This window comes from Rhinopithecus bieti, unplaced genomic scaffold, assembly GCF_001698545.2.
Source record: "Rhinopithecus bieti isolate Rb0 unplaced genomic scaffold, ASM169854v2 scaffold_13617, whole genome shotgun sequence".
Taxonomy (NCBI): Eukaryota; Metazoa; Chordata; class Mammalia; order Primates; family Cercopithecidae; genus Rhinopithecus; species Rhinopithecus bieti.
The window spans coordinates 2,232,295-2,255,545 of NW_016807714.1; the positions used below are offsets into that span (position 1 = coordinate 2,232,295).

General features: G+C 43.4%; 1 protein-coding gene across 2 annotated transcripts in view; it reads left to right on the forward strand.

Annotated features, from left to right (window-relative positions):
* CUNH8orf33 (chromosome unknown C8orf33 homolog) overlaps positions 1–2,186 on the forward strand; it is a 3,171-nt gene extending 985 nt beyond the window's left edge. Inside the window, exons 2-6 of one of the 2 annotated variants that reach the window (XM_017883601.1) lie at positions 115–249; positions 338–649; positions 816–900; positions 1,051–1,197; positions 1,769–2,186. In XM_017883601.1, coding sequence (XP_017739090.1) covers positions 244–249; positions 338–649; positions 816–900; positions 1,051–1,197; positions 1,769–1,908 — 690 coding nt within the window. In that variant the 5' untranslated portion in view covers positions 115–243 and the 3' untranslated portion in view covers positions 1,909–2,186. The remainder of the gene's footprint in view (positions 1–114; positions 250–337; positions 650–815; positions 901–1,050; positions 1,198–1,768) is intronic. The other variant, XM_017883600.1, reaches the window with a different exon arrangement.
* The last annotated feature ends 21,065 nt before the right edge of the window (positions 2,187–23,251 follow it).

Genomic DNA, 23,251 nt, shown 5'->3' on the forward strand with positions numbered 1-23,251 from the left:
CCGCCTCGCCCCGCCCCAGCCCCGTCCCAGCTTCGCCTCAGCCAGGTCCCAGCCCCGTCCCAGCTTCGCCTTGTCCCAGCTTCATCCCGCCCCAGCCTCGCCCCTTTCCCTTAGGGCCCCCGCGCCCCGCCCCGCCCCGCCCGCGACCCTGCGGAACCTAGAGTCGCAGGCGCCCTCTTGGAAGAGGACGGAATTCGACGTGGAACTCTGCGCCTCGCATAGTTGCGGTGGCGACTGCGGAGCATGGCGGTGAGCGGTGTGGAGAAGACGCGCGGGTGGCTGGGCGTTGCACTGTCGGTGGCCCTCCGTGACCCTCGTGCTGCCCCCCTTTCTCCAGGCCCTAGGACATCTTGCCGGGGAGGCAGCGGCGGCCCCAGGCCCGGGTACTCCCTGCGCGTCCCGCAGACACCGGCTTCCCGGCGCCGTTTCCAGCATCCGGAATCCCTCCACTGTCTGTCTCTGCGCAGGGCAACCCACAGGCAGTAACGCCGACACCAGAGCGCACCCTTTAGGCGATGAAAGCAGTGCAGCCTCGAAAAAACAAAAGAATAAGAAGAAAACCCGGAACAGGGCCTCTGTGGCAAATGGAGGCGAGAAGGCCCCAGAGAAACCCGCCCCAGAAGAAGTTCCCCTAAGCGCTGAGGCCCAGGCAAGGGCGGGCATCAGTCAGGAAGGGTGGAATCCCCGGGTGCGAATCCACGGGCACATGTGATCTGGGGTCCGCGGAGTTAAGGCGGGGAGGGGGATGGGATGGTGCCAGGCGCTGTGTTGTGTCCCAGTCCCCTCTCACAGCCACTTCCCCAAATCCGTCACAGGCGCAGCAGTTGGCCCAGGAATTGGCTTGGTGTGTGGAACAACTGGAGCTTGGCCTCAAGAGGCAGAAACCCACCCCGAAACAGAGTAAGGGACTTTTCTATAGAGTTGGGGAATGTGAACAGTGGCACCGCCTGGCCTGCAGGTGCTGGCAGAGGATGAAGTTGTTTCCTTTGCGGTGGGGCGGTAGGAGGTCAGTAGTAGAGGTTTTCACTAGTCGTTTGCTTTTATTGGCAGAAGAGCAGGCTATTGGAGCAATCCGAACCCTGCGCAGCAAAAGAACGCCCCTGCCCCGGAAGAGGCAGTTGATGCACTCCTTGTTTGGAGACTATAGGGCTCAGATGGAAGCCGAAAGGCGTGAGGCCCTGCGGGCTCTCAGATCTGGTGAGGAGCTAGTAACTGGTTGATTCAGGAAGGCCTAATTTAAGGAGGAAGTGCCTAGGGGGTGAAAGGAAGAAGGCCCAGAGCAACAAGGCTGGTGAGGGAAGGAGATGAGCTCAGGGAAGCCTGAGGGAACAGGGAAAGAGCACGCGTGGACCTGTCTCTCCTTTTCCCAGGACTGAACCTGGGAAGCAGCGAGGAGGTCATGGGAGGAGCGGGAAGGAGTGTGGTCCTGTGTTGGTCCTGCTCCTGGCTTGGGGAAAGCTGTCTCATGTCTTTGTGTCTTGGCTTTCTCTACTGGCAATGAAGCCATATCCCATAACAGTTTGAGTGCAATTCCTGGAGCCAGATGAGCTAGGTTCAAATCCTGGATCTACTACATAGTAGTACTAACACCTTTTGTAAATTACTGAACGTCTCTAAATGGGGGGTGATAGTAATATCAACCTTACAAATTTGAGGAATTAGTTAATTTATTCAAAGTGGTTAGAATTGTATGGGCAAACATAACTGTACAGGTAATGTTAGCTGTTGTTATTCAGTTCTCATATATGCTGCTTCTCTCCCCTGACAGCTGCTTATTTAGCCCAGGTGCAGCCTGTAGATGGAGCCACCAGAGAGAAGAGCCGAAGGGTCTGCAGGCCTCGCCCTATAGGGAGAACCAAAGCCACTCTGGACACTCCTGATGAAGAGTTTAGGTTCAATTTCTTTTAGCTTCTCCCCCAGCCTGGAACATTCCCCCTCCCTTGGGGTGGTGTAGGGGTTTGTTTTGAGTGCAGAGCCTTTCCAGGACTTCTGTTGGCAGAGAACCCTGGGATTGATCTGTCCCTGGCTGGTCCAAGGATTTGGAGCTGTTGTGAAGGTGTGAGACCATCAGATAGGCAAAAGACCCCATTTGTTTTCTGATGAAATATTCTCTCTTTCAGAACAGAGGGAGAGAGGTGCATTTAGAAAATATACAATAAATTGAAGTGGCTGTTTGAAGTATTGTAGAAAGAATATTGTACTCAGTCTTTAGGATTAGATTAAGTGGCTGTTGGTAACAAAGATTAGTGGAGAAGCTATGTAATTATACACTGTTTTTCACTTTTGAAAGGAATCCCTGTCAAATGGTTTAGTGCTTAATGCTGTTATGTCACATTGCCCTAGTGTCTGTTTTTGATAAAATTGGATAACGAGTGAAAGTGTGCTGACCACCTGTGTTAGAGGAAGTACAGAAGATGGCAGGGGTCTGGTTCCCTGGGTCCAGTCCCTTGCCTGGGTCCTTTGTCCATGTTGCCTTCATTCCTGAGCAGGTGTCATCCTCAGGGAACCAGCATGGTACCCACCAGGCATGGCTCTCTTCTTAGGAGGAAGGAGCTTCTTGCCCTAACAGTTCTGGCCTGAGACTTGGATTGAGCCTCGGCAGACTTCTTGTCTAAATGTTGGCCATGTCAATCTCAGGCCCTCTGTTCCATGGAACTGGGAATCTCCAGGTGACCTAATCCTCGTTGGTGGCTTGATGTTTGCTGGTATCTTCCAAACTCGGTTCCCAGACTTGATTGATACCTGGAGCCCAGCTGCTTACTCAGCATTTCCACTTGGGTGTTTCATAGGCATTTCAAACTTGACGTGTTTAAGACACTTGATTAGGCTCCGGTTTCCCTTTGGTGAAGGGGTGGCCTGCCCCTCCACACCTGTGGGCATTTCTCGTTAGGTGGAATGAGAGACTTGAGAAAAGAAATGAGACATAGAGACAAAGTATAAAGAAAAAGTGGGCCCAGGGGACCGGTGCTCAGCATGCAGAGGACCCATGCTGGCACCGGTCTCTGAGTTCCCTCAGTATTTATTGATCATTATCTTTACCATCTTAGAAAAGGGAAGTGGCAGGATAATAGGATCATCATAGGGAGAAGGTCAGCAGTAAGACATATGAATAAAGATCTCTGTAACATAAGTTTAAGGAAAAGTACTGTGCCTTGTTATGCATATGCAAACATCTCCATAAACCTTTTTAGTGCATAAAGAGCAGCATTGCCGCTAGCACATCCCACCTTCAGCCATAAGGTAGTTTACTCCTTTCTCAGTAAACAGAACATACAATTGGGTTTTACACCGAGATGTTCCATTGCCCAGGGACGGGCAGGAGACATGCTTTTCTCTATCAACTGCCAGGAGGCCTGCTTTCCTCTTATACTAGTCCTCCTCAGCAAAGACCCTTCACGGGTGTCAGGCTGGGGGATGATCAGGTCTTTCCCTTCCCACAAGGCCATATTTCAGACTATCACATGGGGAGAAACCTTGCACAATACCTAGCTTTCCTAGGCAGAGGTCCCTGCGACCTTTGGCAGTGTACGCGTCCCTGGGTACTTGAGATTAAGAGAATGGTGCTGACTTTTCACAAGCATACTGCCTTCAGGCACTTGTTTGACAAAGCACACCCTGCACAGCCCAAAATCCATTAAACCTTGAATCACCACAGCACATGTCTCTTGCAAGGACAAGGTTGGGGGTAGGGTCACAGATTAACAGCATCTCAAATACAGAACAAAATGGAGTCTCTTATGTGTACTTCTTTCTATATAGACACAGTAACAGTCTGATCTCTCTTTTCCCCACACTTTGGCTTCTTTTCAGTGAATGGCACGACTGCCTGTCTGGTTGATTCAGCAGCAAACCTGTGTCATCCTCGATTGCTGTCTCTCCAGCACTGTATACTTCTGTATACTTTTTTCTTTTTTTTGAGAAGGAGCTTTGCTCTTGTTGCTCATGCTGCAGTGCAATGGTGCAATCTCGGCTCACTGCAACCTCTGCCTCCTGAGATCAAATGATTCTCCTGCCTCAGCCTCCCCAGTAGCTGGGATTACAGGTGTGTGCCACTGTGTCTGGCTAATTTTGTATTTTTAGTAGAGATGGGATTTCTCCATGTTGGTCAGGCTGGTCTCGAACTCCTGGCCTCAAGTTATCCACCCACCTCAGCCTCCCAAAGTGCTGGGATTACATATATACTTTTAATACTTCGACTGGCATATCAGCTCTGTCTTCAAAATAAATCTCAAGTATTTCACATTGTCTTTATCCTCACTACTGCTCATTCTACTTAATGACTGTTCTTACCCGGCCTGCTGTGTTAGCCAGACTGACCCTTCATGTATGTTGGATCACTGTCTCCTGATTCAGTGACTTCATTGTACCTAGGATACAATATGAAGTCTTATGTACAAGGCCCTGCCTAGGCCTGCACGTGTTTACACCCCGACGGCCTCTCTGATGTGGTCCCTCTGTGCTCCTGAGGTAACTGGACTTAATTCTGCCTCAAGGTCTTCAACCTTGCTCTTCCTTTTGCCTGGATGACTCTTTCCTCCAGAGCTTAGCGTAACTGGCTTCCAGGAAAGTAAACATCAGCTTTGTGCGAGAAAGTGGCTCTCTGCCCTATCATTAATCAGGCCAAGGTAACATATTCGGGAAATAGATTTCCTCCGTGGTCACTGTGCAGATGTAAAGTGTCATATAATGACCCCCTTGAGTGTCTGTTTTCCCACTGAGAATCTTTGCTTATTAAAATCATGGACAGCCACTTGGCTGTTAGAAATCATCAGTAGGAAGGAAATGTCTGATCTCAAAAAGATTCCTTGATTTACAACCCAGATGCAGAACTTCAAGTAAGGGGTTTTAGAACTCTGCATCTCAAGGAAACAGAAGCCTGGTACACTTCACAGTTCAGACCAGGTCTTTAGCCCGCTACCCAGCCCCATCTTGTTCTGTGCCCATCAAAACACTGATTTACATTTCACTGAAACACGCTTTTACTAAATCTTCTAATACTCATGTCTCTTGTGAGATGCCCCATGGATTTGATGTTCAGTCTTCCATATTAGAATGAGCCAATAAATTAACTGTCCCTTAGGGACTTTGAATGATTGGACTAGGACAGTCCTTATCTTTTGGATCTTATTATCACCATGCTGCCTGTCCTGCATCCCCCATTGGTGGTTGGCTCTTTGCCCTCAAATCTTTTTCTGTGAGTTTGGAGTGCTTGAGTAAAGGAGATGCTAGGGCAGATCTTTCCCCTTTTTTCCTTTGCTAGTGTCTCCATGGTTCTTCCTCCAGGGGTTCCCTATTGGGTCCTGTTAAAACCACCTATTCTTGATCTGTCCAGCCTAAGGGTCCCAGTTTGACCCTTAGTTTGAGGATCAGGTTGGGGTTGGGTTAGGGTGAGGGTGATGGAGAGGATTAGAGAGTGATGGGGGGTTTAGGGTGAGTCTTAGGGGATAGAATAAGGGTTAGAGGGTGAAGGTGAGGTTTTAGGGTGAGGATTGGGTTAGAGTTAGTTTTGGGTCGGTGATGTGGTTAGTGTTAGGTATTAGGTATTAGGGATGATGGTCTAAGAGTTAGAAATTAGGTGGAGGTTAGGGTTTGGGGTCATAGATTCAGACTCAGCTTGCAGAGCTGTTTGTCACTAACATCATTGTTTGCCTTCTGCTATAATCCCTCCATCACCTCTAATTTCAAACCCTTCCTTAACCTGGCAGAGCTCAACTAAGGGCTTCTCTGTATTCACCATGGTTATCATCAGGTTCCATTTTCCTTGGAAGCTTGTTCATACTTACCCATATTATTTTGTAATGTGTGCAGAGATATCTGGCTTTCTAATATGTTGTTTAAATCCCATGACCTCAATTTAACAAGTGGATTTTTTGGCAACCTTGGATTTTCTTCTTTAAGCATTCTTAGAGCAGAGATGCTTCCTCACAGAGGATTTTAAATTATTCTTCTTGGTTGCTTTACAAGATAATTTTGCAGCTTGAACGTTTTTCTTCAAAATCTTAAAAGGTTTCATCTACTATTAGGCCAGGCGCCATGGCTTGCCCCTATCATCCCAGCACTTTGGGAGGCTGAGGCGGGTGGATTACCTGAGGTCAGGAGTTTGAGACCAGCCTTAGCAACATGGTGAAACCCCATCTCTACTAAAAATACAAAATTAGCCAGGTGCGGTGGTGCATGCCTGTAATCCCAGCTACTCGGGAGGCTGAGGCAGGAGAATCACTTGAACCCGGGAGGCAGAGGTTACAGTGAGCCAAGATCACGCCATTGTACTGCAGCCTGGGCGACAAGAGCAAAACTCCATCTCAAAAAAAAAAAAAAGTTTCATCTACTTTCTTAATTACATTTGATAAATTTACCAACTCTAGGTCCATCTGTTTTTCATGAGTTTGGCATCGTTTGCTCTCACCCAAGGAACATGTACCCCCAAGTCATAGGCTGTCTAGACTGCTTAGCAGTTCTAGGACAGAGGTGACAAGTTGAGTTGCCCCATGAACTGAACTAAGCGCTGATGGCACCTCACATTGAGCTGTGACAGCTGATGTTCCTTAGCTTGCCTGGTCCAGAGTCAGCACCCTCTGCCTGATGTCCCTGACTCTGCTCTCATGACATCAACTTTTGTCCTGGAGTCTACCTGCGGGGTTGGGGGTCCCTATAGATTAGGCTGCAAAGTACCCCAGACCCTCTTGGTAAGAGCTGTTGAGCAGGTCCTCACCTGGGACACATGTGTTGGTCTGTAGAGTCCAGGGTTATATGGGATGTCATTGCCCACTAGGTTTGTGTCTCCCTAACCATTGGTATTCAGGTTGGTTGGGTGGGTGGGTAGTTGGGCAGGTGGAACACAGGCAGGTAAAGCCAGGACTGGTGAAGTCTTAAGTTTAGAATTAGGGTTAATTTTAGGGTTAGATTTGATATAGGGGTTAGAGTCATCATGTTCACCTGGTAAGTGGCTGGACAGCAGTGGCTGATTGCTCTATGAGTGTCTCTAAAAAATCTTGTTTGGGGCCAGGCACGGTGGCTGACGCTTGTAATCCCAGCAGTTTGGCAGGCAAAGGTGGGTGGATCACCTGAGGCCAGGAGTTTGAGAGCAGCCTGGCCAACATGGTGAAACCCCGTCTCTACTAATAATACAAAAATTAGCTGGGTGTGGTGGTGCACACCTGTAATCCCAGCTACTTGGGAGGCTGAGGCATGAGAATTGCTTGAACCTGGGAGGTGGAGATTGCATTGACCTGAGATTGTGCCACTGTTCTCAGCCTGGGCAACCACAAGACCCTCTATCCAAACAAAACAGAAATGTTGGGGCTGGGCATGGTGGCTCATGCCTATAATCCTAGTACTCTGTGAGGCTGAGGTGGGCAAATAACTTGAGCCCAGGAGTTCAAAACCAACTTGGGAAACATGGCAAAACCCTCTCTACAAAAACCACAAAAATTAGCCGGGTGTGGTGGTACATGCCTGTAGTTCCAGCTGCTTGGGAGTCTAAGATGTGTGGCTTGCTTGAGCCTGGGAGGTTGAGGCTGTTGTGAGCCAAGATGGCATCACTACACTCCAGCCTGGGTGATAGAGTAAGACCTCGTCTCAAAACAAAAAACTTAAGCTGGTGATGGGACCAGGCTTACTGGAGCCCTACTGTCTCTCCAGACAGGTGGGTTCACATAGGCTGGTGGCTCGGCGAGGTCTTTGCCATCTGATAAAAGCTGCATTGCTGTGGGTTTTGCTTACTGGGGTAACTGCCATTTCCAGAAAGATGGCAGCAGTGGTATTGGTAATTATGCTGGATCCCAGAATAGAATGACCTCAGGGACATTGAGGGAGCAATGTGACATCTCCCTGTGCTTTGGTGCAGTGGTAGTTATACCGTCTGCAGAGCATGTCTTGCCAGTGTTTGTGCTGTCTCTTGTCAGATGGGGTGTATTAAAATGGCAGTTTTGCAGGGGTTCCTGGTGATTCCTGAGTAGAGGGTTCTGGCAGTGTGGAGGGCATGGCTGAGTCCCCACCTTCCCTGGAAGTGAGACCCAGCAGCATTGTGGCATGGCTTTCCTGGGTCGCCAACATCTGTATGTGGGGAGGTGGCAGTGGGACAACATGCTCATGTCCCTGCTGTGGCCGAGAAGATAATCTGGGATTCCCTACTGTCTTCAAGTTGGTGCCACATCCACTGCATGGGTCAGCTTGCCTGGGTCACTGCCATCTTCTGGATATGGGGCATGGCAGAATGCAAGGCAGAGCAGCTTCCTGGGGCCCCACAGTTCTTTGGAAGAGACAGAAGCAGCCAGTGAAGGCATGCTAGGGTCCCTTCTGTATTATGGAAGGGGCTCTCGAGGGGCAGCAAGGGTTTGCTTGTCTTACGAAAGTGGATGGAGTGTTTTCCCACCACATCTTGGAATTGTAGAGCAGAGCAGTGGCATTGCAGGGTTTCCCATCATCTCCAGGAAGGAGCTGGCTGACAAGGGTGCCTGCATTCACTTGGAGGGATGGTGTGGCTGTGGGTATGGGCTTATAAGCTTCCCTGCCATCTCCTGAAAAGAGGGAATGCCACTGGCAGCAGTACCTGCATTTTCATGGAAGTGAGTCACATCCATCTCCTAGAAGCTTGGGGAAGTGGGATGTGCTGGGTCCCTCTGTGTCTCCTGGAGTGTGGGGCATCAGGTGTCATTTTGCCAGGTTGTGCTTGTATACTGGGAGTTGGGGAGCAAAAAGAATGGAGGGCAGTTGGCCAGGGTCCCTGTTCTCTCCTAGCAAGTGAGGGTGGTGGGGTAACCAGCTGGCCGGTGTCCCAGCATTTCCTGAAGTAGGGCAAAGCAGTGGGGCTTGCCTTTCTATTCCCTGCCATGTCCTGAAACAGGCCCTCGGCAACATCGGGGAACAGGGCACATGGCCATGGTGTTGATTTGCTGGTCCCTACTCCTGGAAGATCGGACTAACGTGGGTTCCATTTGGCTGGTTTTCTGACCTTTCCAATAAGTGTGGTAGATTTCTGGGTCCTTGTTGTCTCCTGTAAGAAGGGAGTGGGGGCAAACAGTGAGAATATGAGGTCTGTCCTGCTTTATACATCCGGCACCTTGGTGGCTCTGTGTCTAGCCTATTTTGCCTCTAGGGAAAGTTCACTGTCTTTCTGTCACTGGCCTGTGCTGTCCCTCATGAGGTAGACACTCCTGGGCCATGCAGGAGTCCAGGTCATGCAGAAGCTCAGGGAAACCTGAGCTTCCTAAGGCCTTTCCGGGAAAGTGGTGCACAAACCCCTCCCCTTCACAACTCAGAAACCAAGACCAATTCCATAGCCACCTCAGAGCTGGCTGGCCACCTCGCAGCTCAGCTCCATGTCTATGTGAGGGAGGAACAGGTGTTTGGGGATGGCCCAGCATCCTTTCCACATAGCAGCTGCCCATTTTTTTTTTTTTATGTTTCTCTTTTTCTTACAGTCTATAGGACTTCATAAATTAGGAAAATAAGCTTTTTATGACGTGAGTCACAAATATTTTGCCCTAGTTTGACTGTAAGGTATTGTAATATAGAACTTAAATTTTTCTTCTAAAATTTGTAAACTGTAAATATGCACATCATACTAGATGTTAATTAAACCTTAACAAACTTGTTTTTAAAATACCACACATTTTCTTTTCTTTCTTTCTTTTTTTTCTTTTTGAGATGGGGTTTTGCTCTTGTTGCCCAGGCTGGAGTGCAGTGGTGCGATCTTGGCTCACTGCAACTTCTGCCTCCTGGATTCAAGCGATTACTCCAGCCTCAGCCTTCTGAGTACCTGGGATTACAGGCATGTGTGATCACACCTGGCTAATTGTTGTATTTTTAATAGAGACAGGGTTTCACCATGTTGATGAAGCTGGTCTGAAACTTCTGATCTCAGTGATCCTCCTGCCTCAGCTTCCCAAAGTGCTGGGATTATAGGCGTTAGCCACCGTGCCTGGACTTAAAATACCACACATTTTCTTACCTATTTTTGCATTTTTTATTTTTAATTTTTGAAGAGCATCAAAACATACAAGTGGCTTTGTTTGGCAGGGAAAGAATGTTGAGGAATCGATGGAAATGTTCATGATACCTGGTACAGTATGGTGAGTCTCCTGTCTCAGTTTTCCCCCCACTCCATCCAGTGTGTATGAAAGTATTTATCAGTGCTGAGCTGTGTCCTCCTGGTCAGTGGTCAGCATTGTGGCTCAGGAAGGAGGGGCCTGGACCCTGGCTTTGCCTAGGGGAAGATGCTGCTGCAGACTCTCCTGCCCTCTGCAGTGACCAGGTGGTCAGTCCAGTAGGGTTAGGGAGAGTTCCTAACTCTCACCCTATCTGGTAACCCTAACCACTCTCTGGGCACAGTGCTGCTGCAAGTAGAACAGGCTCCGGGAAGGGCACAGAGATCACTTTTTGGCCCGGATCTGCCTTATCGGCATCTGCAGCAGCATGCTGTGGATGTGTAGATCATCTGCAGAGCCCATACCTAACACTTCCTGTGGCTAATGGTACCCCCAGGCCTCTCTAGTCAGGCTCCAGGGAGACAATGTAGTAGATCAAGAAGTTGGGGTTCACATTGACATAGTGGCCACCCTCCACCTGTGGAGGTCCTACCTGTGGCCACGGCCACCATGCAGTTGATACTGAGCAGCTGCATGTGCTCCACTGAGCAGGGACTGCTGCTGCCAGCTCTCCTGCTATGCTACCTGCTTGACTATGCCTGCTGCACAGCTGAGATCATGGCCTGGTACATCTTCTGTACAACAGCCACTACCTGCTCCATCACAGTCTCTAGCACCTCACAAGTCAGCCCCTGCCAGCGCCAGCTGGCCTAAGTTGCCACAAGCTAGTACCTTCTCTGACCAGCCTGGAAATGGGCTGGAACATAGAGACATTGTTGGACAAAACCCCACAGTCCACTGTGACATTGCACTGGGGAAACTTCAGACACTATTATACTACAAAGGTTTAAGGTTAGGGTTAGGAGGTAGAGTTGGGGATGGCATGAGGGATACAGATGGGGGTTAGGGTTAGGGTTTAGGGTTAACGGTTAAGGTAGGGTTTGGGTTAGGGTTCAGTTAGGGTTAGGTTAGGGGTAGGGGTTAGGGTTGGGTGAGGGCTAGGGTTGGGGTTGGGTTAGGGTTAGGGTTGGGGTTGGGTTAGGGTCAGGGTCAGGGTCAGGACCAGGGTTCAGGGTTCAGGGTTCAGGGATAGGGTTATGGCTAGGGTTAGGGTTAGGGTTTGGGGTTGGGGTTGATGTTTTGGCTATGGCTATGTTTCATGTCTGGATCCGGGTCACATCAGAGTCAGGGTCAGTGTCAGGGGTCAGGGTTAATGTTAGGATTATTTTTAGGCGTTAGGGTTAGGATTTAGGGTTAGGGTTATGGGTTAGGGTTACGCTAGGGTTTAGCGTTTAGGGTTTGGATTCTGCGTTAGGGTTAGGGCTAGGTACAGGGGTAGGGCTAGGGCTAGGGGTAGGGTTAGGGGTTAGGGTTTAGGTTAAGGTTTGGGTTGGGTTAGGCTTAAGGGTTAGGGTTAAGTGTTAAGTTTAGGATTATCTTAGGGTTAGGGTTAGGGGTAAGGGTTAATGGTTAGGGTCAGTGTTAAGTTAGGCTCAGGGTCAGGGTCAGGTTTGGGTCAGCGTCAAAGTCATAGGGTCAGGGTGTTAGGGTCTGGGCTATGGTCAGTTTCAGGGTCATGGACATGGTTAGGGTTAGGGTCAAGGTCAGGGTTAAGGGATACGGTCAGGGTCATGGGTAGGGTTAGGGTTAAGGGTAAGGATTAGGGTTAAGGGTAAGTGTTAGGGTTAGGCTTTAGGGTTAGTGTTAGTATTTACGTGTCAGATTTAGGGTCAGTTTCAGTGTATGGTTCAAGTGTTAAGGGTTAGGGTTAGAGTTAGGTTAGGGTTAGTGTTAGGTTTATGTTTTAAGGTTAGGGTTAAGAGTTAAGGGTTATGGTTAGCTTAGATTTACGGTTAAGAGTTAGGGGTAAGGGTTAAGGGTTAGGGTCAGGGTTAGTTTAGGGTCAGGGTCTGGTTAGGTCAGGGTCTGGGTCAAGGTTAAGGGCTAGAGTTAGGGTTTGGTTTTAGGGGTTAGGGTTAGGGGTTAGTGTTAGGGTTGGGTTCAGAGTCTGGGTTAAGGTTTGGCTCAAGGTTTGGGTCAGGGTTAGTGTTAGATTTTAGGTCAGTGTTAGGGTCAGGTCAGCGTTAATGGTTAAGGGTTAAAGGTTAGGGTTAAGGTTAGAGGTTAGGGTTAGGGTCATGGTCAGGGTTAGTGTTGTTAGGGTTACATTTAGGGTTAGGGTCAGGGTCAGGGTTAATGGTTAAGGGTTAGGGTTAAGGTTAGGGGTTAGGTTTAGGGTCAGGGTCAGAGTTAGTATTGTTAGGGTAGCGTTAGGGTCAGGGTCAGGGTCAGCATTAGTCTTAAGTTAGGGTTAGGTTAGGTTTAGGGTTAGGTGTTAGGGTTAGGGGTTAGGCTTAAGGTTTAGGGTTAGGTTTAGGGGTTATGTTTAGGGTTAGGGGTTAGGGTTAGTGTTATGGTTTAGGGATTAGGGGTTAGGGTTTCGGGGCAAGGTTAGGGTTTAGGGTTAGGGTTAAAGGTTAAGAGTTAGGGTTAGGTTAAGTATGAAGGGTTAGTGTTAGGGTTCAATTGATTCTCCTGCCTCAGTCTTCCGAGTAGCTAGGATTACAGGCATGCACCACCACGCCTAGTTAATTTTTGTATTTTTAGTAGAGATGGGTTTCTCCTTGTTAGTCAGGCTGGTTTTGAACTCCTGACCTCAGGTGATCTGCCCGCCTCAGCCTCCCAAGGGTCTGTGATTACAGTCATGAACCACCGTGCCCCGATTTCATGGCTAAATTTCTGAAGTAAAAGTTATAGGATCTTTGTGTATGTGTATATATTTAAAAGGACTTTATAATTTCTATAATTTTTGTTTAATTGGCAATCAAATCTGTTTTAATTTCCCTCTAGCAAACGCACACTTTTTCTCTCCATACTTTATGATGTAAATTTTGCTATTTGATTTTCACCTGAGTTTCCTCAGGTGTAAATTCAAGGCTATTCAGCTGAAAACTGCTTAGAGTAGTAATACAGGTTATCAAGAATTCGAAGGTGTGGCTGGGCGTGGTGGTTCATGTCTGTAATCCTAGCACTTTTGGAGGCTGAGCTGTGAAGATCTCTTGAGGTCAGGAGTTCAAAACCAGTCTCGCCAACGTGGTGCAACCCCGTCTCTACTAAAAATACAAAAAAATTAGCCTGGTGTGGTGGCAGGTACCTGTAATCCCAGCTGCTCAGGAGGCTGAGGCAGAATTGCTTGAAGCCAGGAGGCAGAGGTTGCAGTGAGTCGAGATCAGGCCATTACACTCCAGCCTGGACAACAGAGTGAGACTCTGTTAAAAAAAAAAAAAGTTAAAAAGAATTTAAAGGTGTAAGATAGAAAAAAAGCTCTTTATGAACTTATAAGATGAACTTCTATCAGCATACCTAATACATCTATGTATTTATGTGTTGTATATACAAGATATATACAATGTTTCACTACTGTAAATATATAAAAGAACTCTAATTAATTGGCTTAAGAAAACAAAAGCACTTGGCTGGGTGCAGTGGCTCACGTCTGTACTCCCAGCAGTTTGGGAGGCTGAGGCAGGTAGATCACTTGAGGTCAGGAGTTCGAGACCAGCCTGGCCAGCATGGCTAAACCCTGTCCCTACCAAAAATGCAAAAATTAGCCAGGCGTGGTGGCGTGTGCCTGTAGTCCCAGCTAATCAGGAGGCTGAGACAGGAGAATTGCTTGAACCTGGGAGGTGAAGGTTGCAGTGAGCCGAGATAGCACCACTGTACTCCAGCCTGGGTGACAGAGTGAGACTCTTGTCTCAAAAGAAAAAAAAAAAAAAAAAAGGCCGGGCACGGTGGCTCAAGCCTGTAATCACGAGGTCAGGAGATTGAGACCATCCTGGCTAACCCGGTGAAACCCCATCTCTACGAAAAAATAAAAAAAGCTAGCCGGGCGAGGTGGTGGGCACCTGTAGTCCCAGCTACTCGGGAGGCTGAGGCAGGAGAATGGCGTAATCCTGGGAGGCGGAGCTTGCAGTGAGCGGAGATCCGGCCACTGCACTCCAGCCTGGGTGACAGAGCAAGACTCCGTCTCAAAAAAAAAAAAAAAAAAAAGGCCGGGCGCGGTGGCTCAAGCCTGTAATCACGAGGTCAGGAGATTGAGACCATCCTGGCTAACCCGGTGAAACCCCATCTCTACGAAAAAATAAAAAAAGCTAGCCGGGCGAGGTGGTGGGCACCTGTAGTCCCAGCTACTCGGGAGGCTGAGGCAGGAGAATGGCGTAATCCTGGGAGGCGGAGCTTGCAGTGAGCGGAGATCCGGCCACTGCACTCCAGCCTGGGTAAAAGAGCAAGACTCCGTCTCAAAAAAAAAAAAAAAAGAAAAAAAGAGAAAGAAATAGAAAATAAAAGTGCTTGAATCAAATACTTTATCAGGAAAAAACGACTAGTCAAATGCTTTTTCAAGTTTATGTAACTTAAGTAAAATCTTTAATAAGTAAGCTAGCTTTAAAATTATTGGTAAAGTAATATTAGAAATATCTTAAGAATTGCCAGCATACATTTTGTTTGCATTTATTAATCACGCAATCTTATACTTATCCCTGCCAAATAATATAAGGTGTCAAAATTTGACACAGAGGTTATAAAACTATAAACCCAGCCCAAGAGAGGATGATCTTTGCTTATATAATTTTTAATAATTAGGACGTTGATATGGGTTTAATGAAAACAGCTACATCGTGAATTTAGTACGATTACCATAACTTCTAATCTTGTGGCTTTAGGCAGTCTAGTCCACAGGGAGTAAGGTTTGTTTTGGGAAAGGACTGTTATCCACTTTGTTTCAAAGCTAAACTGTAAACTACATTCCTCCTAAAGTTAGTTCAGCCTCCACCCAGGAATGGACAAGGACGGTTTGGCGGTTAGAAGCAAGATGGAGTTGGTTAGGTCAGATCTTTCTCACTGTCTCAGTTATGATTTTGCAATGGCAGTTCCATAACTTTAAATGATGACCACTGCAGTTTTCATAAATAATCTAGGTAAACAATTACAATAAAATAATTAGGCAAATGTAATGGGACAAATACTTGTAGACAAACTCATAATCTGGAATCCTAAGTTATATTAAATTAAATAATAGATATTTCATTATTTGAGTATTTTCCAATAAAATATATTGTAGAAAACATTCTTTCTAAGAAAATGTGTATCCTTTTAAAAAAGGTGAACAATATTTGTCTAATTCAAGGTTTATTTAAAGGTTATGTATAAAACAAAGTAAAAGGAACCAGGAAATAAGAGAGATGTAAAGAAAGTTATAAAATAAAGAGGTGTTTTCTTTTAAGAAAGCTTAAAGAGACATAATTTTATATGAGAAAGAATCTTATATGGTAAACATAGTCCTAAAATAAAATGACTGGTTGTTTAAGAAAGAGAGGTTCAGGACAGACCAGAAAATCCAAGCATATCATGAATAGTCTGTGTAAGCCACAATAAGAAGATTAAAAAAAACCAAACAAACCAAAACCTTATATGATTAAGTTGTCTATAATTAAAGGGAAATTATAATAGTCTTTCTAGAGATTGGGCTTAATGCAAAAAACAAACAAACAAACAAAAAACACTTATACACTAAATAACTGGTTAGAACAATGAAATTTTCTTAAGGGATTGATTTACTCTTAATAAATTATAAGAGACTCTAATTTTTTTCGACCCAAAGTTCAACTTCTATTGCATCTCACCATTTTTTATTTTCTCTCCCCTTTGAAAGGGTGCAAAATAGTAATGCTCCCTTTCAACTCATTTTCAGCTCATATAAGTTTTTTTCCTCAAGTTCTGTTTGTTGTGGCCTGATGCTAACAATGTTCTCTTAAAGGTCTAAAGGAAATGTTTTCTTTCATCGTAATATTCTGTGCAGTGCCAAAGGTCTTTTCTTTTGCTTTTGGTAACTGGCCTAACATTTCATGGTTTATCGAACTAATTGCCATTATTACTAAATTTGGTTTGCTTAGAAAAAAACTGAGATTGAAAAAATTTTCTTAAATTAAGGTTATACATCCATGTATCTTGCTGTATGTTCTTTTAAAGTCCCTGCGACATGAAGTTACAGGGCTTTGAGTCCTGGGTCTAAAAAGGACACCAAGTCCTGCTAAATCTTAAACACTGACAGGAATTCAAGCCTCATCTTCAGGCCCAGCAGAAGACGCCAATCAAAATGAACTACGTTCCTGAGATGCAGAAACTGAAGTTGTTCAACTCCTCAGGGTCCAGGGACTGGCATGGGCATGTGAGATTGTAAGGGCCAGTTTTAAGAGAGGAAATACATTGAGTTTCTCTGTAAATTAATCATTACTGTCAAAGGCACACTGATGCAAGACCAGCATGTGGGCCCTGTGTCAGATTGACAGGTTTTCTTGAAGCATTACTGACTCCTTAATAAAGGTTATAAAAGGCTTATGGAAGTTATATGTTATGGTCAATATTAAAATTTTATAGATTGTTTATATAAAATGTTGAAAATGTAATTAGCTTCCTGCTGTTGTTTTAAATTAGGGCTTATTGTTTGAAAATTAAGTCTCCTCTCCCAAACAATGAAGGCTTTTGCCTTTTTTTTTAAATCCTTGAGCTATCACTTTGGTCAAATCAGTGACTTATTTTACAATGACCTGTGATATCAAGTGTTTTAAACCTTTGATATCTGACAAACTTTCCAAAATCAAATTATAAATTATGTATTTTCTGTCCTAATCATTTAAGATACTAGGTTCCCTAAAGTCCAAAATGACATAATTTGGCTTATTTGGTATAAAATTATACAGAAAGCATTGTCAAGTATGAAATTGTGTTTCATTTTCTTTGGACTGTATTTGTATAAATATGTTATTGGTATGTGTTCTAAAATTATGGGAAACTCCTATAATTCTGATATGACTTAGTGTACATTATTGGTAATAATTGTAATTGTCATATTACATTATTTTGTGCCACAGAAGTAACAAATTTCCTTGTCAATTGTGTCTTTGACTATGGCTGCCCTAAAACTTTTTGCTATCCATAGACAATTGTCTTGTTTTGGTCCTCTTTAGAAGGACCCAGCTATGCAATAAGCAAATGATATAATAAACAAATTGTAATGGGAAGGGGAGAAGGGAAAAGATATATATATACACACATACACATATATATGTATGTGTGTATATACACACATACACATATTTACACTCACTAGATGATGGAGGATTCATCACCAGACCGGGAAGCAACAGCCTGGGGTCCAGAGTTGGCCACTAGTCCATGCAGAGATGAGGAGAGGTTCCATGAAGCTTCAGCGTGGTCTGGGAACCTAGCTCTTTTTGCAACAAGTTGTTTGACATGAGGCCCAGTCATGAGGGCCCTCCATGACTGGGCTTGAGGAACACAAAAAGTGAACTTGTTTTTGAAATTGTCATTTTTCAATAACGATTTCTCTGAAACATTGCTGAATGAATGCCTCAAGGGCTTACACAACTTGTTCTGGGACTTAGTGACCATTGTTTGTGTCCATGTTCAATTGAGTTNGAGACATAATTTTATATGAGAAAGAATCTTATATGGTAAACATAGTCCTAAAATAAAATGACTGGTTGTTTAAGAAAGAGAGGTTCAGGACAGACCAGAAAATCCAAGCATATCATGAATAGTCTGTGTAAGCCACAATAAGAAGATTAAAAAAAACCAAACAAACCAAAAACCTTATATGATTAAGTTGTCTATAATTAAAGGGAAATTATAATAGTCTTTCTAGAGATTGGGCTTAATGCAAAAAACAAACAAACAAACAAAAAACACTTATACACTAAATAACTGGTTAGAACAATGAAATTTTCTTAAGGGATTGATTTACTCTTAATAAATTATAAGAGACTCTAATTTTTTTCGACCCAAAGTTCAACTTCTATTGCATCTCACCATTTTTTATTTTCTCTCCCCTTTGAAAGGGTGCAAAATAGTAATGCTCCCTTTCAACTCATTTTCAGCTCATATAAGTTTTTTTCCTCAAGTTCTGTTTGTTGTGGCCTGATGCTAACAATGTTCTCTTAAAGGTCTAAAGGAAATGTTTTCTTTCATCGTAATATTCTGTTCAGTGCCAAAGGTCTTTTCTTCTGCCTTTTGGTAACTGGTCTAACATTTCATGGTTTATTGAACTCATTGCCATTATTACTAAATTTTGGTTTGCTTAGAAAAAAACTGAGATTGAAAAAAATTTTCTTAAATTAAGGTTATACATCCATGTATCTTTCTGTATGTTCTTTTGAAGTCCTTGTGACATGAAGTAACAGGGCTTTGAGTCCTGGGTCTAAAAAGGACACCAAGTTCTGCTAAATCTTAAACACTGACAGGAATTCAAGCCTCATCTTCAGGCCCAGCAGAAGATGCCAATCAAAATGAACTACATTCCTGAGATGCAGAAATTAAAGTTGTTCAACTCCTCAGGGTCCAGGGACTGGCATGGGCATGTGAGATTGTAAGGGCCAGTTTTAAGAGAGGAAATACATTGAGTTTCTCTGTAAATTAATCATTACTGTCAAAGGCACACTGATGCAAGACCAGCATGTGGGCCCTGTGTCAGATTGACAGGTTTTCTTGAAGCATTACTGACTCCTTAATAAAGGTTATAAAAGGCTTATGGAAGTTATATGTTATGGTCAATATTAAAATTTTATAGATTGTTTATATAAAATGTTGAAAAATGTAATTAGCTTCCTGCTGTTGTTTTAAATTAGGGCTTATTGTTTGAAAATTAAGTCTCCTCTCCCAAACAATGAAGACTTTTGCCTTTTTGTTAAATCCTTGAGCTATTACTTTGGTCAAATCAGTGACTTATTTTACAATGACCTGTGATATGAAGTGTTTTAAACCTTTGATATCTGACAAACTTTCCAAAATCAAATTATAAATTATATATTTTTCTGTCCTAATCATTTAAGATACTAGGTTCCCTAAAGTCCAAAAATGACATAATTTGGCTTATTTGGTATAAAAATTATACAGAAAGCATTGTCAAGTATGAAATTGTGTTTCATTTTCTTTGGACTGTATTTGTATAAATATGTTATTGGTATGTGTTCTAAAATTATGGGAAACTCCTATAATTCTGATATGACTTAGTGTACATTATTGGTAATAATTGTAATTGTCATATTACATTATTTTGTGCCACAGAAGTAACAAATTTCCTTGTCAATTGTGTCTTTGACTATGGCTGCCCTAAAACTTTTGCTATCCATAGACAATTGTCTTGTTTTGGTCCTCTTTAGAAGGACCCAGCTATGCAATAAGCAAATGATATAATAAACAAATTGTAATGGGAAGGGGAGAAGGGAAAAGATATATATATACACACATACACATATATATGTATGTGTGTATATACACACATACACATATTTACACTCACTAGATGATGGAGGATTCATCACCAGACCGGGAAGCAACAGCCTGGGGTCCAGAGTTGGCCACTAGTCCATGCAGAGATGAGGAGAGGTTCCATGAAGCTTCAGCGTGGTCTGGGAACCTAGCTCTTTTGCAACAAGTTGTTTGACATGAGGCCCAGTCATGAGGGCCCTCCATGACTGGGCTTGAGGAACACAAAAGTGAACTTGTTTTGAAATTGTCATTTTCAATAACGATTTCTCTGAAACATTGCTGAATGAATGCCTCAAGGGCTTACACAACTTGTTCTGGGACTTAGTGACCATTGTTTGTGTCCATGTTCAATTGAGTTCAAATTTAATACTTAACTTTTCCTCCACAACGTCCCATATTATCTTTATCCAATCTGTCATTGATGGACATTTAGGTTGATTCCATGCCTTTAATATTGTGAATAGTGCTGCAATAAACACTTACGTGCTTATGTCTTTATGATGGAATAATTTATATACCTCTGGGTATATACCCAGTAATGAGATTGCTGGTTCAAGTGATAGTTCTGCTTTTAGCTCTTTTGAGGAATTACCATTCTGCTTTCCACAATGGTGGGACCAATGTACACTCCCACCAACAGTGTATGTGTGGTCTTTCTCCACAACTTTGCCAGCATCTGTTATTTTTTGACTTTTTAATAATGGCCATTCTGACTAGTGTGAGATGGTGTCTCACCACCATCCTTCTTCACAGAACTAGAAGAAACAATTCTTGGCCAGGCCCGGTGGCTCATGCCTGTAATCCCAGCACTTTGGGAGGCCGAGGCGGGTGGATCACGAGGTCAGGAGATCGAGACCATCCTGGCTAACACGGTGAAACCCCGTCTCTACTAAAATACAAAAAAATTAGCCGGGCGTGGTGGTGGGTGCCTGTAGTCCCAGCTACTCAGGAGGCTGAGGCAGGAGAATGATGTGAACCCGGGAGGCGGAGCTTGCAGTGAGCCGAGATTGCGCCACTGCCCTCCAGCCTGGGCGATAGAGTGAGACTCCGTCTCAAAAAAAAAAAAAAAAAAAAAAAAAAACAATTCTAAAATTCATATGGAACCAAAAAAGAGCCTGCATAGCCAAAGCAATACTAAGCAAAAAGAATGAATCAGAAGGCATCACATTACCTGATTCCAAATTATAAGACCATAGTCACCAAAACAGCATGGTTCTGGTATAAAAATAGGCACAGAGACAAACAGAGTATAATAGAAAACCCAGAAATTAATCCAAATATTTACAGTCATCTGATTTTTGACAAGGCAAACAAAAACAAAGTGGGGAAAGAACACCCTACTCAACAAATGGTGCTGGGATAATTGGCAAGCCACATGTAGGAGAATGAAACTGGATCTTCATCTCTCACCTTATACAAAAATCAACTCAAGATGGATCAAGGACTTAAATCTAAGACCTGAAACTACAAAAATTCTAGATGATGACGTCGAAAAAACCCTTCTAGACATTGGCTTAGGCAAGGATTTCATGACCAAGAACGCAAAAGCAAATGCAAGAAAAACAAAGATAAATAGGTGGGATTTAATTAAGAGCTTTTTCATGGCAAAAGGAACAGTCAGCAGAGTAAACAGATAATCTATAGAATGGTAGAAAATCTTCACAATCTGTATATCTGACAAAGGACTAATATCCAGAATCTGCAACGAGCCCAAACAAATTAGCAAGAAAAAAGCAAACAATCCCATCAAAAAGTAGGCTAAGGACATGAATAGACAATTCTTTGGCCACTTTTTAATAGCATTGTTTGTTTTTCTCTTGTAAATTTATTAAGTTCCTTATGTTGAATGTTAGACCTTTATCAGACACATAGTTTGTAAATATGTTTTTTCATTCTGTAGGTTGTCTATTCACTCTATCGATAATTTCTTTTGCTGAGCAGAAGCTTTTAAGTTTAATATAGATCCCACTTGTCAATATTTGCATTTGTTGTAATTGTTTTTGGTGACTTTATCATGAAATCTTTGCCTGTTTCTATGTCCAGGATGGTATTGTTTAGGTTATCTTCCAGGGCTTTATAATTTTGGGCTTTACTTTTAGGTCTTTAACCCATCTTGAGTTGATTTTTTTATATGGTGTAAGGAAGAAGTTCTGCTTCAATCTTCTGCATATGGCTAGCCAGTTATCCCAGAACCATTTATTGAATAGAGAGTCTTTTCCCCATTGTTTTTGCCAGCTTTGTCAAATATTAGATAGTTGTAGGTGTGTGGTCTTATTTCTGATCTCTATTCTGTTGGTGTGTGTGTCTGTTTTTGTACCAGTATCATGCTGTTTTAGTTATTGTAGTGCTGTAGTATAGTTTGAAGTTGGGTAATGTGATGCCTCAAACTCTGTTCTTTTTGCTTAGGATTGCCTTGGCTACTTAGGTTCTTTCTTGGTTCTATAGGAATTATTAAATAGCCTTTTCTAGTTCCATGAAGCATGTCATTGGTAGTTTAATAGGAATAACTTTGGGCAGTATGGCCATTTAAATCATATTAATTCTTTCTCTCCATTAATGTGGGATAATTTTTCATTTGTTTGTGTCTTCTCTGACTTCTTTGAGCAGTGTTTTGTAATTTGCATTGTAGAGATCTTTCACCTCCTTGGTTAGCTGTATTCCTAGGTATTTTATTCTTTTTGTGGAAATTGTGAATAAAATTGCCTTTCTGATTTGGCTCTCAGTTTGGCTTTTCTTGGTGTATAAGAATGCTAGCAAGTTTTGTATATTGATTTTGTATCCTGAAATTTGTGGAAGTTGTTTATCAGCTTAAGGAGCTTCTTGGGTAACAACTATAGGGTTTAGATAGAGAATTATGTTGTCTGCAAACAGAGGTAGTTGGACTTCTCTATTTAAATAACCCTTATTTCTTTCTCTTGTCTGATTTCTCCAGCAAGAACTTCTAATACTGTGTTCAATAGGAGGGTGAGAGAGGCATCCTTGTCTTGTGCCGAGTTTCAAGGAGAAGGCTTCCAGGTTTTGCTCACTTAGTATAATGTTGGCTGTGAGTTTGTCATAGCTGGCTTTTATTATTTTGAGGTATGTTCCTTCAATACCTCATTTATTGAGAGTTTTTAACATGAAGGATTGTTGAATTTTACTGAAAGCCTTTTCTGTATCTATTGAGACAATCACGTGGTTCTTGTCTTTAGTTTTATTTATGTTATGTATCACATTTTATTGATTTGCCCATGATGGACCAAACTTCCATTCCAGGGAAGAAGCCTACTTTACTGTGGTGAATTAGCCTTTCAATGTGTTGCTGGATTCGGTTTGCAAGGATTTTGTTGTGGATTATTGAGTAGATGTTCATCAAGGATACTGGCCTGAAGCTTTCTTTTTTTGTTGTGTCACTGCCAGACTTTGGTATCAGGATGATGCTGGCCTCATTGAACAAGTTGGGGAGGAATCCCTTCTCCTCTATTTCTTGAAATCGTTTTAGTAGGAATGGTACTGGCTCTTCTGTGTATATTTGTTAAAATTTGACTGTTAATCTATCAGGTCCTGGGCTTTTTTGGGGGGCTGTTAGGCTATTTATTACTGATTCAATTTTTGGAGCTCATAATTGGTCTGTTCAGAGACTGAATTTCTTCTTGGTTCAGTCTTGAGAGGGTGTATGTGTCCAGGAATGTATTCATCTCTTCTAGGGTTTCTAGTTTGTGTATGTAGAGGTGTTCATAGTAGTTGCTGATTGTTATTTTTATTTCTGTGGCATCAGTGGTAACATTCCCTTTATCATTTCTAATTGTGTTTATTTGAATTCTCCCTCTTTTCTTCTT